This window comes from Mobula hypostoma, chromosome 7 (assembly GCF_963921235.1).
Source record: "Mobula hypostoma chromosome 7, sMobHyp1.1, whole genome shotgun sequence".
Lineage (NCBI taxonomy): Eukaryota > Metazoa > Chordata > Chondrichthyes > Myliobatiformes > Myliobatidae > Mobula > Mobula hypostoma.
In genome coordinates, this window is record NC_086103.1 from 51301562 (window position 1) to 51328615 (window position 27054).

At 40.5% G+C, this 27054-nt stretch overlaps 1 protein-coding gene across 4 annotated transcripts in view; it reads left to right on the forward strand.

Moving 5' to 3' along the window:
- slc23a1 (solute carrier family 23 member 1) overlaps window positions 1-27054 on the forward strand; it is a 178461-nt gene that overhangs the window by 106497 nt on the left and 44910 nt on the right. For all 4 annotated transcript variants that reach the window (XM_063053422.1, XM_063053425.1, XM_063053424.1 and 1 more), the window contains 6 exons: window positions 13439-13558; window positions 14781-14938; window positions 17181-17269; window positions 17764-17831; window positions 21998-22179; window positions 23355-23475. In XM_063053422.1, the coding sequence (XP_062909492.1) occupies window positions 13439-13558; window positions 14781-14938; window positions 17181-17269; window positions 17764-17831; window positions 21998-22179; window positions 23355-23475 (738 nt within the window). The remainder of the gene's footprint in view (window positions 1-13438; window positions 13559-14780; window positions 14939-17180; window positions 17270-17763; window positions 17832-21997; window positions 22180-23354; window positions 23476-27054) is intronic.

A 27054-nucleotide genomic window follows, 5' to 3' on the forward strand; every position in this document is an offset into this window, starting at 1 on the left:
ACCAGTGTTGTCACAGAGGTTGTCAGAGTGAAGTTGTAAACAACATCAAACTGCCTTAGGGACCCCAGCTCCAGATTTCTTCCTCAGGTTTACTCCCAAAGCCACTCCCATGGGTGGGTATGGCCGCAAGGCAGCGGAGGTTTAAAATCAGAGTTTTCCTTCACCTAGGCAGGCTGCCGTTCAAGACTGACAAGCCCCACCTGCCCGAAGGCAATATCTTAAAGCACAAAGATTAGGACATACTCATTTGTAGTACACCCGGTAAATGTCACTAGATTCTGGAATGGTTCCGGAAGACTGGAAAATTGCAAATCTCACTCCACTTTTCAAGAAGGGAGTGAGGCAAAAGAAAAGAAACTATAGGACAGTTAGCCTGATCTCAGTGGTTGGGAAGATGTTGCAGTCGAATATTAAGGATGAGGTCCCGGGGTACTTGGAGGCACATGATAAAATAGGCTGTAGATAGTATGGTTTCCTCAAGGGAAAATCTTGCCTGACAAATCTGCTGTAATTCGTTGAAGAAGTAACAAGCAGGATAGACAAATGAGAATTGGTTGATATTGTGTCCTTGGATTTCAGAAGGCCTTTGATAAGGTGCCACATATAAGGCTGCTTAACAAGCAACGGGTCTGTGGTATTACAGGGAAGGTTCGAGCATGAATAAAGCAGTGGCTGATCGGCAGGTGGCAAGGAATGGGAATAAAGGGAGCCTTTTTTGACTGGTTGCCAGTGACAAGGCGTGTTCCACGGGGGTCTGTGTTAGGAAACAGCAGATGAAATACTGTGTCGGGAAGTATATGGTCATGCACTTTGGTAGAAGAAATGAAAGGGTTGAGACTAACTTCTAAATGGAGAGAAAATACCAAAGGTTGATATGCAGAGGTGGTTGGGAGTCCTAATGCAGGTTCCCTAAAGATTAATTTGCAGGTTGAGTCTGTGGTGAGGAAGGCAAATGCAATGTCAGCATTCATTTCAAGAGGACTAGAATATAAGAGCAAGGATGTAATGTCGATACTTTATATAAAGCACTGGTGAGGCCTCACTTGGAGAACTGTGAACAAATTTGGGCCCCTTATTTGTAGACAGGATATCCTGTAACTGGAGAGGGTTCAAAGGAGTTTCCTGACAATGATTTAACAATTGATGGCTCTGGGCCTGTATTCACTAGAATTCAGAAGAATGACGGGTGACCGCATTAAAACCTATTGAATAGTGAAAGGTCTTGATAGTGTGGATGTGGAGAGGATGTTTCCTGTGCTGGGAGAATCTAAGACCAGAAGACATGGTCTCAGAATAGAGGGGTGTCCTTCTAGAATGGAGTTAATGAGGAACTTCTTTAGCCAGAGAATGGTGAATCTGAGGAATTCTTTACCACAGGAAGCCATCGAGGCCAAGTCTTTATGTATATGTAAGGCAGGGGTTGATAGATTTTTGATTGGTCAGGGCATGAAAGGATACAGGGAGAAGACAGGAGATTAGAGCTGACAGGAAAATTGGATCAGCCATGATGAAATTGTGGAGCAGTTTTGATGGGCCAAATGGTCTAATTTTGCTCCTATATCAAATGGTTTTAAGGTAATTTCATCCATGATTTTGTGGATCTCTTTCTAAGAGCAATCCAGTCAGTCTTTCTCTCTTTCCCCATAATACCGTGCATTCCTATTGTCTGGAACAGTGTAAAGAATGAAGTATACTTATATCTTAAGAGTACCTTCCAGTCTTATTACTGGTCCACTGGCAAGTCACATTTCATCAGTGCCCTCTGGTCACGAGTGCTCCCCTCAATGTAAAACCTGTTAAATTACCCGATTGATCCCCTTCATACTAAAAGCTAATAACATTTTCTAGTTTTACAATAGACAATAGACAATAGATGCAGGAGTAGGCCATTCAGCCCTTCGAGCCAGCATCGCCATTCACTGTGATCATGGCTGATCATCCACAATCAGTATCCAGTTCCTGCCTTATCCCCATAACCTTTGATTCCGCTATCTTTAAGAGCTCTATCCATCTCTTTCTTGAAAGCATCTAGAGACTTGGCCTCCACTGCCTTCTAGGGCAGAGCATTCCACATATCCACACTCGCTGGGTGAAAAAGTTTTTCCTCAACTCCGTTCTAAATGGCCTACCCCTTATTCTTAAACTGTGGCCTCTGGTTCTGGACTCACCCATCAGCGGGATTATGCTTTCTGCCTCCAGCGTGTCCAATCCTTTAATAATCTTATATGTTTCAATCAGATCCCCTCTCATCCTTCTAAATTCCAGTGTATACAAGCCCAGTCACTCCAATCTTTCAACATATGACAGTCCCGTCATCCTGGGAATTAACCTTTTGAACCTACGCTGCACTCCCTCAGTAGCAAGAATGTCTTTCCTCAAATTTGGAGACTAAAACTGCACACAGTACTCCAGGTGTGGTCTCACCAGGGCCCGGTACAGCTGCAGAAGGACCTCTTTGCTATTATACTCAATTCCCCTTGTTATGAAGGCCAGCATGCCATTAGCTTTCTTCACTGCCTGCTGTACTTGCATACTTGCTTTCAGTGACTGATGTACAAGAACACCTAGATCTCGTTGTACTTCCCCTTTTCCAAACTTGACTCCATTTAGATAATAATCTGCCTTCCTGTTCTTACCACCAAAGTGGATAACTTCACATTTATCCACATTAAACTGCATCTGCCATGCATCCACCCACTCACCCAGCCTGTCCAAGTCACACTGCATTCTCATAACATCCTCCTCACATTTCACACTGCCACCCAGCTTTGTGTCATCTGCAAATTTGCTAATGTTACTTTTAATCCCTTCAACTAAATCATTAATGTATATTGTAAACAGCTGCAGTCACAGCACTGAATCCTGAGGTACCCCACTGGTCACTGCCTGCCATTCCGAAAGGGACCCGTTAGTTGCTACTCTTTGTTTCCTGTCAGCCAGCCAATTTTCAATCCATGTCAGTACTCTGCCCCCAATACCATGTGCTCTAATTTTGCCCACTAATCTCCTATGTGGGACTTTATCAAAGGCTTTCTGAAAGTCCAGGTACACTACGTCCACTGGCTCTCCCTTGTCCATTTTCATAGTTACATTCTCAAAAAATTCCAGAAGATTAGTCAAGCACAATTTCCACTTTGTAAATCCACGCTGACTTGGATCGATCCTGTTACTGCCATCCAAATGTGTCATAATTTCATCTTTTATAATTGACTCCAGCATCTTTCCCACCACTGATGTCAGGCTAACCGGTCTATAATTCCCTGTTTTCTCTCTCCCTCCTTTCATGAAAAGTGGGACAACATTAGCCACCCTCCAATCCACAGGAACTGATACTGAATTTATAGAACATTGGAAAATGATTACCAATGCGTCCACGATTTCTAAAGCCACCTCCTTAAGTACCCTGGGATGTAGACCATCAGGTCCCGGGGACTTATCAGCCTTCAGACCCAACAGTCTATCCAACACCAGTTCCTGCCTAATATAAATTTCCTTTGCTTCATCCATTACCCTAGGTTCTTTGGCCACTATTATATCTTGGAGATTGTTTGTGTCTTCCCTAGTGAAGACAGATCCAAGGTACCTGTTCAACTCGTCTGCCATTTCCTTGTTCCCCATAATAAATTCACTTTTTGAAAGAGAATAAACCCTGCCTTGTGAGACTATCATTGTAACTGTTATCTCTATTCACTGGAGCCATTCTAACATTTCTGCAGTCCCTCCAAATACACTTTTTTCTATTATTACTAGCCTGCAATAACCAGGATCACAATATTAGTACATGCACCTATTGCTGTGTTGTGTCTATGTGAACAAAGCCTACCATCCCATATCCATTGCTAACATAAAAATTGTCGCACAAACCCCTTGGATATCTTGGCTGGTGCCCATTCCGTAAGGCTATATTATTTTGGCATGCATGGTTTTGTGTTCTCCCTGCAAAAAAAAATCATTCAGTGTTACATTGAATTTGTCTCATTCCATCATTATTTTTTTTAGGTGACACAAAGCTTCAGTGATGGTCCAAATGCAGAGGGTGTGACACAGATATGGAATAAACAATTCTCTTAGTTTTAATAAGAACTGTACAGAACAAAGGAAAATAATAAACTCTCAATCTCACTAAAATACTAACTCTGTCACTGCAGCTCAAAAGCAGTAACCTAGAACTAAATTAATACCGCTCTTTTAACAGCATCTATCAAAGTCACTAATTATCTTTCTGGAATGTGGGCTAAGGCAAACAGGGAGCATTGTCATTACTGTGCTTTGATCAAGACTTGACAAGACTGAAACTAAAGGAAGAGAGTTAAATACTATTAGAAAGCAATCCTAATTGGTTGGACTGGCTGCATCCTAATGTGCACGATTGCTGCCTTCTTTCAGCTACCAGGCTGCGAGAGCACCCAAACTCCACAGCAGTGTCTATGCTTGTGACAAGACCCCCTCTCTAGGCGCAGCATTTGACGTGCTGGAGGCCTGTGCCCACTAGAAGTCCTGGATGAGAGTGTTGTCCAGGATGTGTTGAGCTGGAACCCAAGAATATTCTTCTGGCCCTTACCCCTTCCAATCAATGAGGAACTGGACATTGCCCCCACACCTGGCGAGATGCCAGGATGCAACACATAGATGGATCAGGCCAGGTGGGGGAAGTGGAGGAGTGGAGACTGGAGCAAGGGGAGAGGAAATCACTGGGATTGAGCTGGGAAACATGCCACACTGGATGAATATTCATGGATGATTGTAGCCGCAGCCTATAGGAAACTCTGTTGAGAGCCTTCTCCACTACGCGTGGTCCCATGTAGCATGGTGTGGCTCTCCACTCTCAGGGAAGACCAAGCCCCAGCGACAGTTCAGGTGAATCAGCATGATCGAAGGAGAGCTATTCCCTATGGTTGCCCTCGAGCACTGGTTGGAGGAGTACTGTGGAAAGGTGGATCTTGCTGATGCCCAGAAGCTGACCATCCAGAGCCTTGATCTCAATATTCTCCCTCAGCTATTGAGTGGGAGCTCCCCATCTCTGAGCCTGACAGATATCCACGAGGCTCCTGGCCTCCTCAGAGTCGGTAAATGCCTGAAGTTCATGGGTATGGAACCCCGAGTATGAGGAAGCTGGGAACATTATTCAGTCATAGAAAACAATAGCACAGAATATTTGACTGCGGCAGATGCTTACAGGGACAATTGACCTGTCAGAATTCCCCTTCTTGCTGAGCGCTTGGGACCCGATACCGAGAAGTGTCCTGGAGAGCCACGGTAGAGGCAACAATCTTATTCTTCTACATCAATCTTGTTCTTCCGCATTAATCTTGTTCTTCTGCGTCAATCTTGTTCCTCCTGAGTTAGTTGCAGGCCTCCCCGCTCCCCCCCCCCAACCCTCACCTGCATGCAGGCTGTTTACTGGATGATATGAGAGGGGCTGGAGATGGGCAGGGATCAAATGAGTAGGAGGTTCAGGGCATTCTCCCTCTGTGCCACTCAGCTGCCTGGTTGTCTATTCAAATCACCAGATTTAGCTGGTCATCTGGCTGTCCTGTTCACCACACACTGCGATCTCATGCCAGACATCTGAGGAAAACAGTGATGAGAGACATTTTGCACCACCCCGTCTGAACTTTACTGCTTGGTCTCTTGCTGTCCCTCTCCCTTGGCGCAGGTGCAGGGGTCAGTGGGCACTCTGCTGACTCCGTACTGGAAGGTCAAACACTGTCCAGAGCTCAACTACAAATTGTTGAAAAGATTAATCTGCATGAGAACCTTGTTCTCATTGGGCATTGAATAGGGAGTCGCTTAAGAAATTCACCATGCAAGCATCATTTCTGAACCAGCCTGGCTGGGCTTGGAAAGGCAGGTCACACTGAGTGATAAAGTTCCCGTAGTTGTTCCCAGGGTCATCGGATTATCAACAGATTGGAGGAATGTTTGGTTTGGGTCAGGAAGTAGCCAAGGGAATCAGGGCATTCGGGGCCGAAGCTGATGCGACTGCAATAGAGGAGGATGGAGAACGTGCCAGTGCTGGAAGTGTGGCTGCCCCGGCAGAGGGCTACTGAATAGGGGCAGTGAGCGCAGTAACCTAATTCTCTCTGTTGTGAGGTGCTGAACTGTCGTTGTGATTTCTGATACCTATTCTTTCAGCATGGACTGGCCTTGCTGATCTGACAGTAGTTGTCGCACCGTTAGAGCTGTTCCTGCCAACTCAGCCTCCACTGACTTTAACCTCTCCCCCACCTGAACACAAAATTCAGACCATGTGTTGTGATTTGCTGTACCATTGTTGTGAGTGCTGTCACCTGTTCTTCTAGCATGGACTGGTTTGCCGCTCTGAGAGTAGCAGTCGCCCTGTGGAAGCCATTTCTGCCATCCCACCCTCCAATGACTTTAACTTCTCCCTCACCTGACAATGAGGCTCAGGGATGATTCCAGCTGTCCTCTCTCCACTGGGTCCATTTTGGTGCTCAAGTCTTGCTGTCGCAAGAGACACAGCCAAGGAATGAACAGTTCACTGGTCTTTATTAAGAACTGTATAGAACGAAGGAAAATAATAAATGCAAGGGCAACATGGCCATGAACTAAAAACTCTCAAACTAAACACTGAAGCTGTCACTGTGGCTCGAAAACAGTAACTAAGAACTAAGTTAATACTGCTGCTTTAACAGTTTCTTTTTAAGTCACTAATCTTTCCTGCAATGAGGACTAAGGTGATCAGGGCGTGTTGCCATTGCTGTCCTTCAGTCAAAACATGACAGGACTGAAACAAAAGGAAGAGAGTTTAATACAAGGTACCTTAATTGGCTGGAATGTGGGAATTTTCACGTGCGTGATTGCTATCTTCTTTCAGCTGTCCACCTGTGAGATTGCGGAGACTCCACATTAGTGTCCACAGTTGTGACATTAGGGTACAGTATTGTAGTGGTTACCTTACTGTACTAGAAGCCAGAGTTCTGAACTATTGGTCCAAAGGTGCTACTCTGCATCTTTTCATGAAAATATTGTATTTGGTCTGAATGTCTTCAGAAAAGGCAATCCACTATCTAAGCCTTGTTTGACTCCAGACTCACCATGATAATTTTCAGAATCAGAATCAGGTTTGTTATCACCGGCATGTGACATGAAATGTGTTAACTTAGCAGCAGCAGTTCAATGCAATACATAATCTAACAGAGAGAAAAAAAATGAATAAAATAATAATAATAAATAATCAAGTAAATCAATTGTGTGTATTGAATAGATTTAAAAACGTGCAAAACAGAAATACTGTATTTTTTTTAAAAAGTGAGGTAGTGTCCAAAGATTCAACGTCCATTTAGGAATCGGATGGCAGGGGGGAAGAAGCTGTTCCTGAATCGCTGAGTGTGTGCCTTCAGGCTTCTGTATCTCCTAACTGATGGTAACAGTGAGAAAAGGGCATGCCCTGGGTGCTGGGGGTCCTTAATAATAGACACTGTCTTTCTGAGACACCGCTCCCTGAAGATGTCCTGGGTACTTTGTAGGCTAATATGCAAGATGGAGCCGACTAAGTTTACCACCTTCTGTAGCTTTTTTCGGTCCTGTGCAGAAGCCCCTCCGAACCACAGCCTGTCAGAATGCTCTCCCGCGTTGCAACTATAGAAGTTTTTGAGTGTATTTGTTGACATGCCAAATCTCTTCAATCTCTTAATGAAGTATAGCCACTGCCTTGCCTTCTTTATAACTACATCGATATGTTGGGACCAGTGACGCCCAGGAACTTGAAGCTGCTCACTCTATCCACTTCTGATCCCTCTGTGAGGATTGGTATGTGTTCCTTCGTCTTACCCTTCCTGAAGTCCATAATCAACTCTTTTGTCTTGCTGACGTTGAGTGCCAGATTGTTGCTGCGGCACCACTCCACTAATTGGCATATCTCATTCCTGTACACCCTCTCATCACCACCTGAGAATCTACCAACAATGGTTGAATTTTGTTTCTCTTTTCACAGATTATGCCTGACATGACTTGTTTTACAGATTTTCAATGTGGGGCATTCCTTTGGAGCCTTGCCTATATTATTTGCACCAACAGCCAATGTCTACTTGCTTGCCAATTGTCAACGAAATGGTCGATGAATTGAATAAGTATTTTGCATGAGTCTTCACTGTGGAAGATATCAGCAGTATGGTGGAAGTTCCAGGTGTCGGGGGCATGAATGTGTGAAGTTACCATAACTAGAGAGAAAGTTCTTGGAAAACAGATATGTCACCTGGACCAGAGTTCTAAAGGAGGTGGCTGAAGATATCGAGGGGGCTCTGGTAATGACCTTTCAAGAATTACTAGATTCTGGAGTGGTTCCAGAAGACCGGAAAATTGCAAATGTCACTCCGCTCTTCAAGAAGAAGAGAGGCAAAACAAAGGAAACTATAGGCCAGTTAGTCTGACCTCAGTGGTTGGGAAGATATGGGGGTCAATTATTAAAGATGCCATCTCAGGGTACTTGGAAGCACATGATAAAATAGGCTGCAGACAACCTGGTTTCCTCAAGGGAAATTCTTTCCTGACAATCTTGTTTGGAATTCTTTGAAGAAATACCAAGCAGGATAGACAATGGAGAACTTGTTGATGTTGCATTTTTGGATTTTCAAAAGGCTTTTAACAATGCCACACATGATGGTGCTTAATCTTGTACTTTAACTTTATGCTTTTTGGGAATATTACCCTTGATTTCCCTCTCCTTGAAGACTGGAGTAAGAATATACTTAGAAGGAAATGGCTAGTGACATCCCTGTAAAATGCAAGCTGGAACCTCAATTGTTTGTTATATATGAATAGCTTGGCTACTTGCTGATGTCACAATGATGGATGTTACAGGATTGACGATGAGTTATTGGAAAACATAAAAATTCTATTTTTTCATCCACACAGCATGCAATATTCTTGTTTTCAGTTTTTAACAAATCAGGTGGGTGGGTAAAGTAAGTAGGGGTGCATTGTCCCTTTTAGTCTGTTTTCTTTCTTTTTGTCCTGTAAATTATTTTCTTTTAAACAGGGTGAGTGGGCAAACTTTGGATTATACAATGCAAATCGATACCATGATGGTTGCTTTTTTCCATTACTTTTTTAAATGGATATGCAATGGCAAGCATTTAAAGATCGCATGGATGAACTACAACAATTGTTCATCCCAGTTTGGCAAAAGAATAACTCAAGGAAGGTAGTGCACCCATGGCTGACAAGGGAAATTAGGGATAGCATCAATTCCAAAGAAGAAGCATACAAATTAGCCAGAAAAAGTGGCTCACCTGAGGACTGGGAGAAATTCAGAGTCCAGCAGAGGAGGACAAAGGGCTTAATTAGGAAGGGGAAAAAAAGATTATGAGAGAAAACTGGCAGGGAACATAAAAACGGACTGTAAAAGCTTTTATAGATATGTGAAAAGAAAAAGATTGGTTAAGACAAATGTAGGTCCCCTACAGACAGAAATAGGTGAATTGATTATGGGGAGCAAGGACATGGCAGACCAATTGAATAACTACTTTGGTTCTGTCTTCACTAAGGAAGACATAAATAATCTTCCAGAAATAATAGGTGACAGAGGGTCCAGTGAGATGGAGGAACTGAGGGAAATACATGTTAGTAGGGAAGTGGTATTAGGTAAATTGAAGGGATTAAAGGCAGATAAATCCTCAGGGCCAGATGGTCTGTATCCCAGAGTGCTTAAGGAAGTAGCCCAAGAAATAATGGATGCATTAGTGATAATTTTTCAAAACTCTTTAGATTCTGGACTAGTTGCTGAGGATTGGAGGGTGGCTAATGTAACCCCACTTTTTAAAAAAGGAGGGAGAGAGAAACTGGGGAATTATAGACCGGTTAGCCTAACATCGGTGGTGGGGAAAATGCTAGAGTCAGTTATCAAAGATGTGATAACAGCATATTTGGAAAGCGGTGAAATGATCGGACAAAGTCAGCATGGATTTGTGAAAGGAAAATCATGTCTGACGAATCTCATGGAATTTTTTGAGGATGTAACTAGTAGAGTGGATAGGGGAGAACCAGTGGATGTGGTATATTTGGATTTTCAAAAGGCTTTTGACAAGTTCCCACACAGGAGATTAGTGTGCAAACTTAAAGCACACGGTATTGGGGGTAAGGTATTGATATGGATAGAAAATTGGTTGGCAGACAGGAAGCAAAGAGTGGGAATAAACGGGACCTTTTCAGAATGGCAGGCAGTGACTAGTGGGGTACCGCAAGGCTCAGTGCTGGGACCCCAGTTGTTTACAATATATATTAATGGCTTAGATGAGGGAATTAAATGCAGCATCTCCAAGTTTGCAGATGACATGAAGCTGGACAGCAGTGTTAGCTGTGAGGAGGATGCTAAGAGGATGCAGGGTGACTTGGATAGGTTAGGTGAGTGGGCAAATTCATGGCTGATGCAACTTATTGTCGATAAATGTGAGGTTATCCACTTTGGTGGCAAAAACAGGAAAACAGATTATTATCTGAATGGTGGCCGATTAGGAAAAGGGGAGGTGGAACGCGGCCTGGGTGTCATTATACCCCAGTCATTGAAAATGGGCATGCAGGTACAGCAGGCGGTGAAAAAGGCGAATGGTATGCTGGCATTCATAGCAAGAGGATTCAAGTAAGGAGCAGGGAGGTACTACTGTAGTTGTACAAGGCCTTGGTGAGACCACAACTGGAGTATTGTGTGCAGTTTTGGTCCCCTAATCTGAGGAAAGACATCCTTGCCATAGAGGGAGTACAATGAAAGTTCACCAGATTGATTCCTGGGATGGCAGGACTTTCATATGATGAAAGACTGGATCAACTAGGCTTATACTTGTTGGAATTTAGAAGATTGAGGGGGGGATCTTATTGAAATGTATAAAATCCTAAAGGGATTGGACAGGCTAGATGCAGGAAGATTGCTCTCGATGTTGAGGAAGTCCAGAACGAGGGGTCACAGTTTGAGGATAAAGGGGAAGCCCTTTAGGACCGAGATTAGGAAAGACTTCTTCACACAGAGAGTGGTGAATCTGTGGAATTCTCTGCCACAGGAAACAGTTGAGGCCAGTTCATTGGCTACATTTAAGAGGGAGTTAGATATGGCCCTTGTGGCTAAAGGGATCAGGGGGAATGGAGGGAAGGCTGGTACAGGGTTCTGAGTTGGATGATCAGCCATGATCATACTGAATGGCGGTGCAGGCTCGAAGGGCTGAATGGCCTACTCCTGCACCTATTTTCTATGTTTCTATGCTATGTAAAAGTGAGGCATTGGTAATAATTTGGTAGAACTCAGAATTAAATTTGCCTAAAGGTTTAAGTTGCACAATAATACTTTGGTTCCCCCTTCACAATGTTGCTGCTCTCTCCACCCACATATCTATGATTAAAGTTGATAATTGTTGTTGCTGTTGAGTGCTGTAGACTCATGGCAACTCCATGGATAGTGTAGCTGTCCATAGGGATTTCATGGCAAGACACGGAAGTAGATTTCCAGGCCTTTCTTCTGTGCCGATACTGCTGCTGCCCAGATTGGGACCTGGTGAGATTCAGTCTCAGGACCATCCACCTCGAAGTCCAGGGCTGATGCCACTGCATGACCGACCGACCCATAGTTGATAATACCCAATTTTCAATAAATCTTACTTGTGACCACAATAAGTCACTCTGGATGCAGATATATCACAACAGATTTGTCGAGTAAGCATCCAGACAATAAGTACATCTGTTCCACAAATCTCATAGGTAGAGGCTTGGCCTCCAATGAGTGAGATGCTGGTTTCTTTTTTCTTCTTGCCTTGTTAGTTTGATTGCAAGTTCCCGTTTGATGTCTGCCATTATTAGAGAAAAACTGTGCAGAATGGTGCAAAAAAAATGCTTCAGTCTTTGCCAACCATCTGCAGCCCAATCTCACTAATCCTACTTGAATCCCAATGTTCTTTGACTCACTGAAGCAGTAGAGGCATTTCACTTGCCAACTTGTACATTTTGTGTTGCTTGAAGAAGCCGGAGCACCAGGGAAACTGTGTGAATATACAAACTCTACACAGACAATACTCAAAATCAGGATTGAACCCCAGTGTCTGACATGCGAGCCAATATCTCCATTAGTTGCACTACTGTGTCAACTTGTACTAGACTTTCCCTGTTTCATGTACCCCTGTTTATTCGTACGTTCCTGGTAGATGTAATAGACTTGATCAGTCCCAGGAAATCTGCCTGCTTCCAAGATAATACCACATCTGACAGTCTAAATCAGTAGCCTGATAACCATATTTTGCAAATATTAAAACTAATTCCCTTTCAATCTTTCTTTGCATTTGCTATTGTCGCTGATTTATGCTTTTTTGTCTTTATGCTGTTTTAATAAAGTTAGAGGAACTGGGGTAGCAGGCTGAGGGTAGCAGACACCAACAGAATCAACAAACTCATTCATAAAGCCAGTGATGTTGTGGGGTTGGAACTGGACTCTCTGACAGTGGTGTCTGAAAAGAGGATGCTGTCCAAGTTGCATGCCATCTTGGACAATGTCTCCCATCCACTACATAATGTACTGGTTGGGCACAGGAGTACATTCAGCCAGAGACTCATTCCACCGAGATGCAACACAGAGCGTCATAGGAAGTCATTCCTGCCTGTGGCCATCAAACTTTACAACTCCTCCCTTGGTGGGTCAGACACCGTGAGCCAATAGGCTGGTCCTGGACTTATGGAAGAGAATGAACCATCAATGTTTCAGGCTTCATCAGGACACATTTAACCGAATTTGTGCTTGGTTTTATTGCTTTCAACCTTTACATTAATGTGAACAATCTTTACAGCCTTGCATTCCATTGAAGCAATGATGTTAAAAGACAGAATATCAAGAGCAACTTTGTACAAAGGAAACTTGAACTTTATTCATTCAAGGAATATATTGCATCTCTCCACCAACACTGTCCTCTTAACTAGTTCAGTGGGCAAATGAACAAAACAATTACGCATTGGTCCTTACAATTAATGAAGGGTTTTACTTGGACTGAATTGGTAATTACATTCTTAAATGGGGCGTAGGATTCTTTGGTCAAAAGGCAGATGTCTGGGAGAGTAAATAACCATGCTACTTCAGATTGGTACCACATCATTGCTTAATTGTTTATGTATTGAGTTTCTTGGAGGACAAAAGTGGCAAGATTATATTCACCAGCCCAAGCAAGTGGATGAATACTTGTTGTAGACTGTTATGTGAGCAGAGTAACAGTTGGCCCGCATTGTCTTGGAACTGTGTTGCAGATTCTGCCTTCAAAATGTATCGGATTTTTAATCATAGATATTCCATTGCTATCAAATGCCATGTCAGGAAGTTACTTTTGTATGGTTTTCCATTTATTTTGGTTGTGAATGATAGTTGAAATGTGACTTGTATCTAGGTGTAACAACAAGTCACAATTGTTAAAAGATTTTGTAACCATGTTTTCACTCGGGTTGTGTTTCCCAGACTGATGAAACTGATATAAATAATCCATCACCATCCACACTTCCTAACAGCAGTTTTGATATGATCTACAAAATAGAAGATGTTCCTCCTTGGTATCTTTGCATTTTGCTTGGATTTCAGGTATTCATTTTGCTTCTACTTGTTCATTTTGTAAATGTGCATTTTTTAATCTTGGCAATTAATGTTTTTAATGTTATCTCCTTTAGATCTTTGCCCTTGAGGTAAATGTTGGTTGGGGCTATTTTTCAGTTAATTCTTGTGTCTGACATTTTTTAGTATTCCGAGCTGTCCTTGCTGTTGGCTTCTGCTGAAGAGTTCTCAAGGGGATTGAAGGAATGAAACTATTTATAACAACCTAAGGCAAAATATCACTAGAATCATCTGTCTGTCAGAACAGGAGGTGTATGTTTCTGCTCAGCTGGACCATATATTGAAATTCTATTTAACATTTTAGTATGGTGGTACAGCTTGGAGATGTATTGATATTTGCCTTTTAGAATAAGAGGTAGAGAGGAAATACAATTCCTGAAAGTTGCTTCACTTCAATATAGACTTTTGTAGATCAAATAAAAATCACAAGAGTTCTTGAAATGAATTTGATAATGTGCCTTTGTAGGCTTGGCACGAGACCAACAGACTTTCAGGATATTTGTTTATATGAATTAAGTTGTGTTATGGTTTGTTTTCCAACAATAGCAACCACTTTGAATTTCATGATTTTGTGAGTTTATCAAAATTGTGTGTTTTAATTTATAACCTCATAGGCCTCATTGCAGAAATATAATTATCCCTTACTACGTTTAAGAGACTCTTAGATATGAACATGAATTAATAAAAAAATGGATGGCTATACAGCAGGGAAGAGTTAGAATAATCTTGGAGAGGCTTACAGGGTTGGCACAACATCATGGGCTGAAGAGCCTGTATTGATCATTGTTCTCATTTTCTGAATAAATAGTTTTAATTTGTAATTTTCATAGTAAAACTGAAAATACCCTACCAAAAGACAAATGGAGCTAATCCATCAGCAGAGATTTAAAAAAGACAATTCCCTCGTTGCCCTCTTTCACCGTTTTAATCCTCTCTCCCATTCTCCATTCTAAAAAAAACCATGTAGATATCCACTTCCCTTTTCCAACATTGTAAAACTTGTTTTGTCTTTGACTTTTCCCAGGTCTTTAACATTGATGATTTTCTCCACAAATGAAGCCTGATCATCTTGAATATTTTTAGTTTTATTTCAGATTGGCAGCACTGTTTTTTTTTAATTTTTGAAGTGAATTATTTGTATATTAGAACTTAAGGGAGTTCCTGTTTACAAAACTTTGTCTTGGCCTTCCAGCACTACTTGACCTGCTTTAGTGGAACCATAGCTGTACCCTTTCTGCTGGCTGAATCACTCTGTGTTGGTAAAGATCAGCATACTGTCAGTCAGCTGATTGGTACCATCTTCACTTGTGTTGGAATTACTACACTTATTCAGACAACTTTTGGATGCAGGTAAGTGACCTCTGAATAACATGGGCCATTTTTTTCCTTTAAGAAGCTTTTCTATCATCGGCTCGAATATTACTATAATTAAAGAAGGTTGCAAGTTAAATGAGGAGTAGATTTAAAAGGTGGGGGAGGGGAGAGAGAAACAGAGGGTGATAGGTGCAACCAGGAGGGAGAGGGATGAAGTAAAGAGCTGGGAAGTTTCAGAAATCGATGTTCATGCCATCAGGTTGGAGGCTACCCAGATGGAATATAAGACGACAGTAGAGGAGGCCATGCATTCACATATCAGAATGGGAATGGGAAGTGGAATTAAAATAGGTGGCAACTGGGAGATTCCACTTTTACTGGCGGACGAAGCATAGGTGCTCAGTGAAACAGACTCCCAATCAATGTTGAGTCTCGCCGATATACAGGAGGCCGCACCGGGAGCACTGGATACAGTAGGTGACTCCAACAGACTTGCAGGTGAAGTGTCACCTCATTTGGAAGGATTGTTTGGGGCCCTGAATGGTAGTGAGGGGGGAAGTGTAGGGGCAGGTGTAGCACTTGTTTCGCTTGCAAGGATAAGTGCCAGGAGGGAGATCAGTGGGGAGGGGCAAATGGACAAGGGAATCATGAAGGGAGCAATCCCTGCGGAAAGCAGAAAGTTGGGGGGTGTGGGGGGAGGGAAAGATGTGCTTGGTGGTGGGATCCCATTGGAGATGGCAGAAATTCTGGAGAATTATGTGCTGGACGCGGAGTCTGGTGTGGTGGTAGGTGAGGACAAGAGGTACCCTATCCCTGGTAGGGTGGTGGGAGGATAGGGTAAGAGCAGACATGTGTGAAGTGGAAGAGATGCAGTTGAGGGCAGCGTTGATAGTGGAGGAAGGGAAACTGCTTTCTTTGAAAAAGGAGGACACTCCTTTGTTCTAGAATGAAAAGCCTCATCCTGAGAGCAGATGTGGCAGAGACAGAGGAATTGAGAGAAGGGAATGGCGTTTTTACAAGTAACAGGGTGGGAAGAGGTATTGTGCAGGTAACTGTGAGAGCCTGTGGGTTTATAATAGACATCAGTGGATAAACTGTCTACAGAGACAGAGACAGAGAGATCGAGAAAGGCGAAGGAGGTGTTGGAAATGGACCGGGTAAATTTGAGGGCGGGGTGGGAGCTGGAGGTGAAGTTTATGAAGTCGACAATCTCTGCCTGGGTGTAGGAAGCAGCACCAATGCAGTTGTCGATGTAGTGTAGGAAAAGTGGGTGATGGCACTAGTGTAGGCTTGAAACATAGAATGTTCCATGTAGCTGACAAACAGGCAGGCATAGCTGGGACCCATGCGAGTGCCCATGGCTACACCTTTTGTTTGAAGGAAGTGGGAGGAGCCAAAGGAGAAATTCTTTAGAGTGAGGACAAGTTCGCTAGATGGGGGAGAGTGGTGGTGGAATTAGTTGGGTCTGGTGTCCAGAAAGAAGTGGAGAGCTTTGAGGCCTTCCTGGTGGGCGAAGGAGATGTATAGGGACTGGACATTCACAGAGAAAATAAGATGATGGGGGCCAGGGAACTTGAAATCATTTGGAAAGATCCCTAGTGTGTGAAGTGTCATGGATGTAGATAAGATGGGACTGAAGAACGGGGGATAAGACAGAGTCGAGGTATGCTGATATGAGTTCAGAGGGACAGGAACAAGCTGAAACAATGGGTCTACCTGGACAAATGGGTTTGTGGATCTTGGGTAGGAGGTAGAAATGGGAGGTGCAGGGTGCAGGAACTATGGATGGGAGATCCCCAGCACTATTAAGGTCAGTGATGGTGTGGGAGAGAATGGTCTGGTGCTTCTTGGTGGGCTCCTGTTTGAGAGGTAAGTAAGAGGAGGTGTCTGAGAGTTGTCACTGGGCCTCTGCAAAGTAGATGTCAGCCCACCAGACTACTACAGCACCCCATTTATCTGTGAGTTTGACGGTGAGGTTAGGTTTAGTGCATTTCCTTGGGGTGATTTTTTTTAAACAAAGAGAAGCAAGATAAGCTTCAGCAAACTTGACCCAAAAGTAATGCAGCTACTATCGAACATTTGCATTAGATCCATAATTATGTTTTATTTTGCTAATTAAAGCTGATAACAAAAAGCAATTAAAGCTAGGTTGAATTGTCATTAATTATTGTGTGCACAAAGCACACAATAATTTGCAGATCATGATCACCAAAATTACAGCTGCTTAAAATTCAGTCTTGTCTGCTTTGTTAAACTTTCTAAATTTTGATTTGCTTAGGCTTCCCTTATTTCAAGCAAGTGCCCTAGCGTTTCTTGTTCCTGCCAGAGCTATTCTTGCTCTAGACAAATGGAAGTGTCCAACTGAAGGTATTTAAAGCTTCTTCTGTTAACAATTAACTCAGCAAAGCATTTACAAATCCTCAAAAGTACAATTCTAGGCTATTGCTCATCACTCAATGACTAACACAGTGATAGTTGTGCACTCTTGTTATATCTCACCAGTGTAAAATGTGGGGCATTGTAAAAAAAATACATCAGAGAATGCTATTACTCAAACTCCCTGTTGCATTATGTACACACAGATGTGAAGTACTGTATTCGAGTAAGTTGTTAAATTTTACAGTCTAAAATTTAGACAAACCTGCGTGTTCTAGATAAGAACTGGTTGCAAACCTCTTGGCCACTAATTCATTCTTTTGAATAGAACACAACCTGTCATGCCAAATCACACTGAAAAGTGGTTATTGAAATTAGGCATTAAGTTTGGTAAGCTATCTATATAGTGAATGGGATAAAAAGATATTTTAAGGAAGTATTTTGGAACAATAATTCATCATTAATTTCTATAAATTACTTTACAGAGGAGATTTATGGAAATTGGACCTTGCCATTCAACACAACTCACATATGGCATCCAAGGATAAGAGAAGTAAAGTATCAAATATGAAGCTTTGTTGATACCAACAAGGAAATCAACTGGTGGCTCCAAAGGGAAATCACTTTCAATTTTTTCTTTATTATCCAGTTTTTCCATTTCAAATCCTTGGTAGAATCACCCATTTTTCAAATGAGAAAAAGTGTCCAGTTCTTGGTGGCTTGGCAGGTTGAAGGCGTTTTTAAAAATATGATTATCTTAACTGCTTATCACTTGTATGGTTGATGGGTTGGGGAATGTCAATAAAATGGAAATCAATATGTTTGAGTAGCTTAAACATTGAAGTGACAAATAGTCAGCATTGATGAGGATTTTCATCTCAAAAATATTATTTTTTTTATATTGCATTGCTTTCTTTTTTTTCTTCTTAGAAATGGAAATTTAAACATATAGCCATGAAATATTTTCTGACAGTTGTCAGGAAACTTTCCACTTTAAGTCATTTACTCTGTATATTCTGCAGATTATCCCCAGGTCTCTGAACTGTGTTCCATTTGAACTGATATTTCAAAATGAATAATGTATACCACTTTATAAATTCTTCTTATAAATAATTATTTTCTTATCTGAGCTAAAACCCCTAACACATCAGTATGTAATGGTAATATCACCTTTATTCCTATTACTGGTGGTGTCAGTGAATCCCTAAACATAACCAAAAATAGAAATTGCAATGGGCACCGGAGGGTCTAAAACCCCTTCGAACCAAATAGGTCAATTGATGAAATTTCTCTTGCACTTTGCACTTAACTGCTTAACAATGCAAATTTAAAACAAGACAATCAAAGCTGCAATGTAATTTCCTTTCTAGATTTACTTTGTATTTTTGAAAACTACGACACGTTCATAAATTTGAGGGAACAACTAAATATCACACAAGGATGTACTACTTTATAAGACACTGGTCAGACAGTTCTTGGATTATTATAAACCGTTTGGGGCCCTTATTTAAGAGTGAATGGGTTAACATTGGAGAGAGATCCAGAGGAGGTTCACTGGAATGACTCCAGGAATGAAAGGGTTATTGTATGAGGAGCATTTGATGGCTCAGGGCCTGAACTCACTGGAGTTTTCACTGAAACCTATTGAATATTGAAAAGCCTAGATAGGTTGGATTTGGAGAGGGTATTTTCTGCAGTAGAGGAGTCTAGGACCAGAGGGCATAACCTCAGAATAGAAAAAGAACATACAAGATGAAGAGCTTCTTTACCCAGAGGATGGTGGATCTGAGGAATTCATTGCCACAGGTGGCTGTGCAGGCCGTCATTGGGTATATTTAAAGTGGAGGTTGATAGTTTCTTTATTAATTAGGGTGTCAAAGGTTAGAGGGAGAAGGCAGGGGAATGGAGTTGCAGGGGATGTCAGCCATGGTAAAATTGCAAAGCAGATTCAATTGGCTGAATAGCCTAATTCTGCCCCTGTGCCGTATAGTCTTGTATTTTTTTTTCTTTTTGAAGCATATCACAATTTAAATGCATTCTGTCCTTCTATGTAATTTGATACTAGAGTATAGCTGTTTTATGGAGTCTGCAACCCTTTGACTTCAGGTCCATGCTGACTATTAAGTGTCCATAGACGCTAATCATTCACTTCCTATCCCTTCAGACTCTACCACTCACAATACACTAGAGAGTTCAGTGGCTAATTGTCTGATGCAGCTGGAGCACTTTGAGGGAGGAAGTGGGGGAAACCCACAAGTATTTTCTGCTTAAAGCATTCAGCCACATTACTATAGAGAAATTCTTTTGGAATAATACAAGGTAAAATAATTTATGAGTTTTTGTGATGATTGCTTACAATCTGAATCAGTCAATCTTAGCTTTGAAGTTTAATGGATGCTGAGTAAATTCAAAATAAAATTACATTTTAATGTCCAGCAACATAAAAGCTTTTCATATTTATTACCCATTTGGTTTTATATGCACATTATACTCTACATACCATTTAAAATATGTACACTGTTAGTGGCGTTAAATGCCAGAGGACACTATTGTAGATGAGTGTCTCTCCTCTCCATTTTAACTGTTTGAAAGAATACTCAGAAAAAAAAAAAGCGGATTCATTTTTGGAGTCCAGTGGAGTTCCCAGTCATTTGTAATAACAGTTTTGTTAATCAAATGGCAAAAGTAATTAGCATCATAGTCTGTAATTAAAAACAATGCTCCTATAGTTTTAAATTGAATTTTTCTATCAACATAATGGACTAAAATTTGAAGTTCATTTTCTGTGAAACTAACAAAGCCTTTAATATATAACTCTACAGACCTTAGTGCAAGCATATGCACATGCAATTTATTTGCAAGTATTATAATTTCTGTAGTTAAGCAGTCGGTTGTAATTTCTTCTTTACCTGCCTCCCATCTGAGGCTTGCACAGCATTGAGATATGATAACTGTTGATCAAATAACATTTTAAATTTGGAAACAATTAGGCATTTGTAATCTGTGTTTTCCTACGTGTTTTTAATGAAGCCACACATAGAATAATATTTGACAAACAGAGCTCTAAAACATTTGGGTCATTTCAGGTTCTCAGAATATGCTTGATGGTACACTCAATCAAATACATCACATTTATTAAAAAGGGAGGCAGCATAATAAATATAAATGGGGGAAGAAAATAGTGAAGCAAGTTCAAACTTCAATGAGGTTTTGATGTTTTTTGAACTTAACTATATCAATATTTAGTTTTGCTGATCTTGGCAACTTACTGTCGCACACATCTGTGTTTTTCTAATTTTACTCAGTTGTTCCATATCATTTCTTCAACTATGTCAATGTCATTTTGATTGTATAAATCATTGGACTCACTATTCGCTGCAGTATTTTACTCAGAAACTGAGAACTACTTGAACCTGTACAAATCTCTCACCTATGTTTATGAGATAATTCTCAGAACTCCATATCTCCAGTCTCTAATATCTTGCTATCTAATATCCTACTGTTCTTGGTACATTGATCTTGTAATGGTAACCTGTTCCCTTTTTATAGAATGTGTTGTGATGTTTGCTTTGTTTCAACTCCTGGTGTCTATCGTCTTTCAGATTCAGCAGACTCATATACTATATCTTGTCTTCTGTGCATCAGCATTCCTTCAGCAGACTACTCGATAATGGAATGTGGTGTTGATTTATAGCTCAGAAGAGAATCTGCAAGTCATTACTTCATAATAATACCTAATCTGCCTTGCATGATATTTGGCTTTAGCGTCTTTTGCTGTACATACTGATCTTTCATCTTTTCCATTTGAAGCTGAACGATAAGAAAATATGAAATGTTTGATTCTATTGCTTTTCACAAACTGTTTAAATTGAAATGACTAGAACTGTGAACTATTTATCCCATACAATCTCCCTGGGAAGAGAATTTGTTGCAAAAATAAATTGGAGTTCTTCCATAGTGTCTTCAGTGTTGATATATGACCACCACCTCTCATGCTTTATAGTAGTTCATTTTAAATAACTACTCTCCATTATGTGCAATTAACCATGCTTTTCTTGCTGTAATCAATATGGACACACTGGAACAGCCTTAAGTGGTGCTTGTCCTTATGATCTACAATCTTGAGGGAATGTGTACTTTTGACTGGTTCTTCCAGACCTTTATCCACACTAGCGACTGAACAAAGCTATAAAACTTTTTGTTAACAATGACCAAATGTTCCAAGTGAAGCTCTTTATTCCTCTGGGCAATGATACGTGCAATCAAGTACGTCATGCAGAGATAGTCAATGCACCTATCCAATAATGAAAATATTTTAAATATTTTCCTGTTTATGAAGCTCCCACATTGAGGTGGGTGCTAAATTTCATTGTGTCAGCAGCAATGTCCCTTTCAAGTTTGGCAGTAAATTGCATTGTCCTCCCCATCTCTAATTTACTACCCCATTCAATTTTACTGCAGATCCTCTGTTTAACTTTATTAACTAAGAAAAAATATGCATTCTTGCTGTCTCTTGTATGCTGTGATTAAACCCTCAGCTAACAAATTCTTAGACCATTTGCTTATTGCCATGATTCTACATGAATAGTTTATAAAAATTGCTTATTTTATATGTGCTACTGAATATTGGATCTGTGTTAATAATACTACCACAGCATCTTTGAGTATATGATGTTTTACATGAGCAGTAACATTTCTGAATTTCCTTCCATAATTCAGATACAAGGTGCAATTATCACATCCAGCCTGGCTGAAGTGCTGATTGGTTTCTTGGGCCTTCCTGGTGCACTCTTGAGTTACATAGGACCACTCACTGTTACCCCTACGGTCTCCCTGATAGGATTGTCTGTGTTCCAGGCAGCTGGAGAGAGAGCTGGGTCGCACTGGGGCATTTCCATGTTGTAAGTACAGTATCTGATTCACTTTTTGAAATAACAATTATCCTGGGCAAGAATAAAGACAATATAAATCATTACGCACCTGAAACTTTTCCTATACCAATATCTTCACATCCCATCTCTATCGCTGTCCTCAGATGTTCATCTTCTTTTGTCCAAAAGTTGGTGATTCTTTTACCTCTTTTTAAATGGTTAGCATGGTTTTGGTGAATTCTGTGAATGTACCTGAAATTTAACAATATCACTGGACCACGATTAACTGTATCCTCAAGTTTAAGGTGAAGTTTAAGTCTCACTGTATATGATTTCTGGCCTTTGTCATGACCTGGCGCTGAAGGCAGCAGTGGGGCAGAAAATTGAATACACCTTCAGCTTAATCTCTCTTGCAACATGCAGATGTAGGAGCTAAGTTGATCCAAGTAAATTATCAGTTGTTTTGGAAGAATCAACAAAATCTCTGTGTTTAGTTCTATTGCCACTAAACACACAATGTGTGATACTGTGATGGGACTAACATGCTCCCTATGTATGGATCCTTCCATTAGGATAATATTTTACTACTTCCTGCCCTCATGGCACTAGCCCTCCTCCATTTCTGGCAGTGTTCAGGACTTATTTCGTCATGTTAGTAGCTTCCTCTCAGTTTTCACTACTCTCAGTCATGCAAGTCCTGAGTGGAGACTCCGATATACTGTTGCACTCAGATGCAGAAGAATTATTCATTGCTGTTTCCAGCACAATTTTTTTTTTACCAGTCAGGGTTGTTAGCCCTGAGCTGAACTCCCAAACCTGGATGACCAGCGGACTACTCTTGGTCTGACCTGTTTGGTATGGGTGATCCTACCAAGAACCAAAACGTAAAGCCCTGACTCCAGCCAGCATAGCTCTCTGAGTCACTGAGGCACGCAAGCCTCCAAACCTCGACAAGGTTGTGGTCCCCTTAGAGAATTAGGATATTTTCACTTTCATGTTATTGCACAGATTGAATTTCTACAAATGTAATTTTAATGTATATGTTGTATAAAAATGTTTTAGTAAATATAGATTTGAGTGCCAGTCATAATCTACTACCATAAGAAATGACAGCTATTTGCTAGTGCTGCGGGTAATGAGTTAATTTATAAATAATGTCAGTGTGTTCACTACATTTATATTGCAATTTCTTTTTATTTTCTTAGAACTATTTTTTTGATTATACTCTTTGCCCAGTACCTGCGTGATGTGAATTTCATAGTACCTGCTTTTAGACGTGGAAAGGGATGTACAACAGCAAAGATACAAGTTTTCAAAATGTTTCCGGTAAAGAAGTTAATTAAATCTTGATACTATTCATAACTTCTAGTCACATTTCAATTTATCAGTTGTTACTCTGCCCTGCAAAAGATACTATTCAAATTTTGTATCTTCCTTCAATATTTGAATATACAAGTTGATGTTTCCAAACAATAAATATCAAAACTTCTAAATAATTGGATACTTAGCCAAATAATCAAAAAAATGTGTAACTTAAAATGCAGTTTTAAATTGTTTTTTTCTAAGGATATACCCTGAATCAAATTTGAAGGAATTTTGCACTCCAGGTAAATAACATTACATAAATGTTTCTCAAATGTAGCTTTCCTGCTGTAACAAACATTTAATTGTATAAGAGACATTTGAAGCTGACATTTAATACAGAACAGATTATTTTTCAGACTTTGTTTAATGTTTGAAGAACTGTAAGTTCCCAAATGTATTCTTCCTGCCATTTGGAAATTCAAGTGTATTTTCTGGAACTTTCTCAGGTGTACAGTATTATATGTGCATTAACAGCTGGAAGATTTTTACATTGCTTTGTTTATAGCGGGATGAAATATATGATTTGACAATAAGAAAGTTGTCTTTATAAACTACAATTTTACATTTTAAATTTCAGTACAGAGCTATACCTGGCATGATATCTGATGGGTTGTGGTTCCACCACTTCTTGTTTGAAATCTTGGAAAAAGTAGAAAGTTCCATCTTAATACAGTGCTTAGTATAATTGCCAAGCAACTGCAGGATTTATGGGAGCATTTTTCAAAACACACTAGCAGTCTGTACATGTACCTCAAAGCCCTAATATTCTGCTTCCTGGTAACCTTCCATGTTTTATGTTTAACCAGTTAGTATCAGTGCAGACAACATATTGCCCAAGTTGGTTTCTTTTCTTTTTAAATGCCTCCATACTTTGAAACTGTCCATTTGTGCGCAGGTTTAAGAACCCACTTTCAATACTTCCCCTCAATTTTACATTTATCAGTTCCAAATGAGTTAAATGTAAAGCAAAGATGATGTGCAAAAATGCCAGGGAATTGTAGAATGTCCTAGTATGAAATATTTTTCAAGGATGTTTTCTTGCCAATGTGAGTTGAAAAACAACTGGCATCCTATGTCTTGGAAGAGTAATCTTCATTATCCTTCAAATCCTCTGGGCTTCCCTCCTCCCCCCTTCTTTCTCCCTAGGCCTCCCGTCCCATGATCCCCTCATATCCCTTTTGCCAATCAACTTTCCAGCTCTTGGCTCCATCCCTCCCCCTCCTGTCTTCTCCTATCATTTTGGATCTCCCCCTCCCCCTCCCACTTTCCAATCTCTTACTAACTCTTCCTTCAGTTAGTCCTGACGAAGATTCTCGGCCCGAAACGTCAACTGTACCTCTTCCTAGAGATGCTGCCTGGCCTGCTGCGTTCACCAGCAATTTTTATGTGTGTTGCTTGAAATTCCAGCATCAGCAGATTTCCTTGTGCTTTCATTATTTGATTTCTAGTTTTACCTTTTTTCCTCAGGTAATTTATACCAATTACCAGAGACTTTGTAATAACTCTATAAGATTGCAAGACCCATCTGTTGCTGTCCCCACAAAGCTGTGCATTCATAGCTGATATAGTGTGGCACAACTTATGAGTTAGTCAGTAGCCTGAAAGGTCATAAAGTCACTGATACAAATCCTCCCTGTTAAGTTTTATATTGCACTCATTGTTGGAGGCCGTTGTTCCTGGTAGGTATATGTTTGGGGAGGCTGGGGTTGGGGGAGCAAGGACATCATGCAGCAAAAGGCAGGGTGCTACATCTATATTGGTAGCAATTTTTATCCTTGTGACCTAATATTCAATTTGTTTTAAATTTTAAATGAAGCTTGTTTTTAAAATTTCAAAGCAGGCATGTCAATTCATCAACTTATTTTCATGTGATTTGCAGAAACTGATCTACCTATAGATTATTAAAAATCATTGTGCAAGGTTATGCAACTGAATGTGTGTCATATAATTAATGTCATAATTGACCATAGTACTAACTTTCAAATTAACTACACCAGGCCATTAAAAGGAATAACTTTGAAAAGAGCATTTAAAACTTGTATTGAAACTCAATGATTTTAATGTTACTGGATGGTTGAGTAGTTGTGTTCCATCCTGAGGTGGAAACAAAGAATCCTATTGTGTATTTCTGGAGAAAAAAAAAGTGAAGAATTTATCTTGGATGCTCTGGCCAGAATTTCTTCCTCAATAGCAGGCTGGATTAGAAAACTCAGTGAGGTTAAAGGTTACTCGAAAGGTTGTAGTGGGATTTTGATGACTGGTCCTTTGCTATAGTGAAATAGATATATGAAGTTGCCCAGTGGAAACCCTGTGATAGCTGCTTCCTGGACATGGTCTAAGTGTCTTGCATTATTCCACAGGTTGGGTGCAATGATAATGTCAGGGGCAAAAGGTTTAGAACTGTCTTGAAGTTTCTAGAGGATATTATGACCAAGGAATAGTTTCACTTCAGGAACCATCAGGTTTTTCAGATATGCAATGTTTATTTAAAAACAAATGTTTGAATCTCAGGGCAAGTATCTGGTTCTTACTATTTTGCTGTTCATGTGTAAATTGGCAGCCATTTTTCCTACATTGACAACTGAGATAAAACACTTCTTGTACTCCAATGGCTGGAAGGTTTTGTAGGATACTGAGGTTACGAAAGCTATCTACAAATTCCAGTTGCTCTTTTTCTCAGTCACTTATTCCTATTTCCTTGAAATTATAAGATTCTTCCAGTATTATGTATGACATTTTCCTACTCCATCAGCTCCAGTTTTGTCATTAATTGGTTATATTTACTCAGTCCTGCTTGTTCAAAATAATACCATTGCTTGATTATGCACAAAGCCTTCAGTGAGGCCAAAAAAATTAATATGCTCATCACAGCTTCTATTGATTCCATTTATTTTTTGTATTCAGATATGTATCCATGACAAGCTGCCCCTGAATGAGAATAGGAATGTGGGTATGATGCATCGGCATGTTAACAAAATGCATTCTCAATGCATTTGTGCTTCTGACTGCCACGTGTCCAGGAAATATTTTTCAATCCATTGTTGTAGCTGGGCCATTTTTAATATGAGATTCCACCCCCCCCCCCGATATATCTTTGAACTGCTCAAATTCCATGTGTATCTGAAGTCCCACACTAATGTTCTCTGTTAGCCTGTTCAAAAACAAAATGCTTAGTTCACTGAAGAGGGTGAGTCCAGCCAATGTTTGAAGTGCCATGACATTGATCTCTACTGAATCTTTGCTGTAATATTTAGAATTATAATGTTTGGTAAGTATTTGTAATATCTTTCATTGGAAGTAGCAATTATTTTAATAAGTTGAGAAAATATTCTCCAAGCATCCTGGAAATTTTGGTGCACCTAAAAGGAAGTTGCAGAGACGGAGGGGGTGGAGGGAGGTTAGCAATGGGATATTAATGATTATTTAAATTGTGCGCCTCCACTGTAAATTTCAGGAGCATCCATAACTATTGAAAGTACGTTACACTTTTTCGTCATGGATAATGGGTGACCCATGAAAGAAGCCATGTCCAAGCCTTTG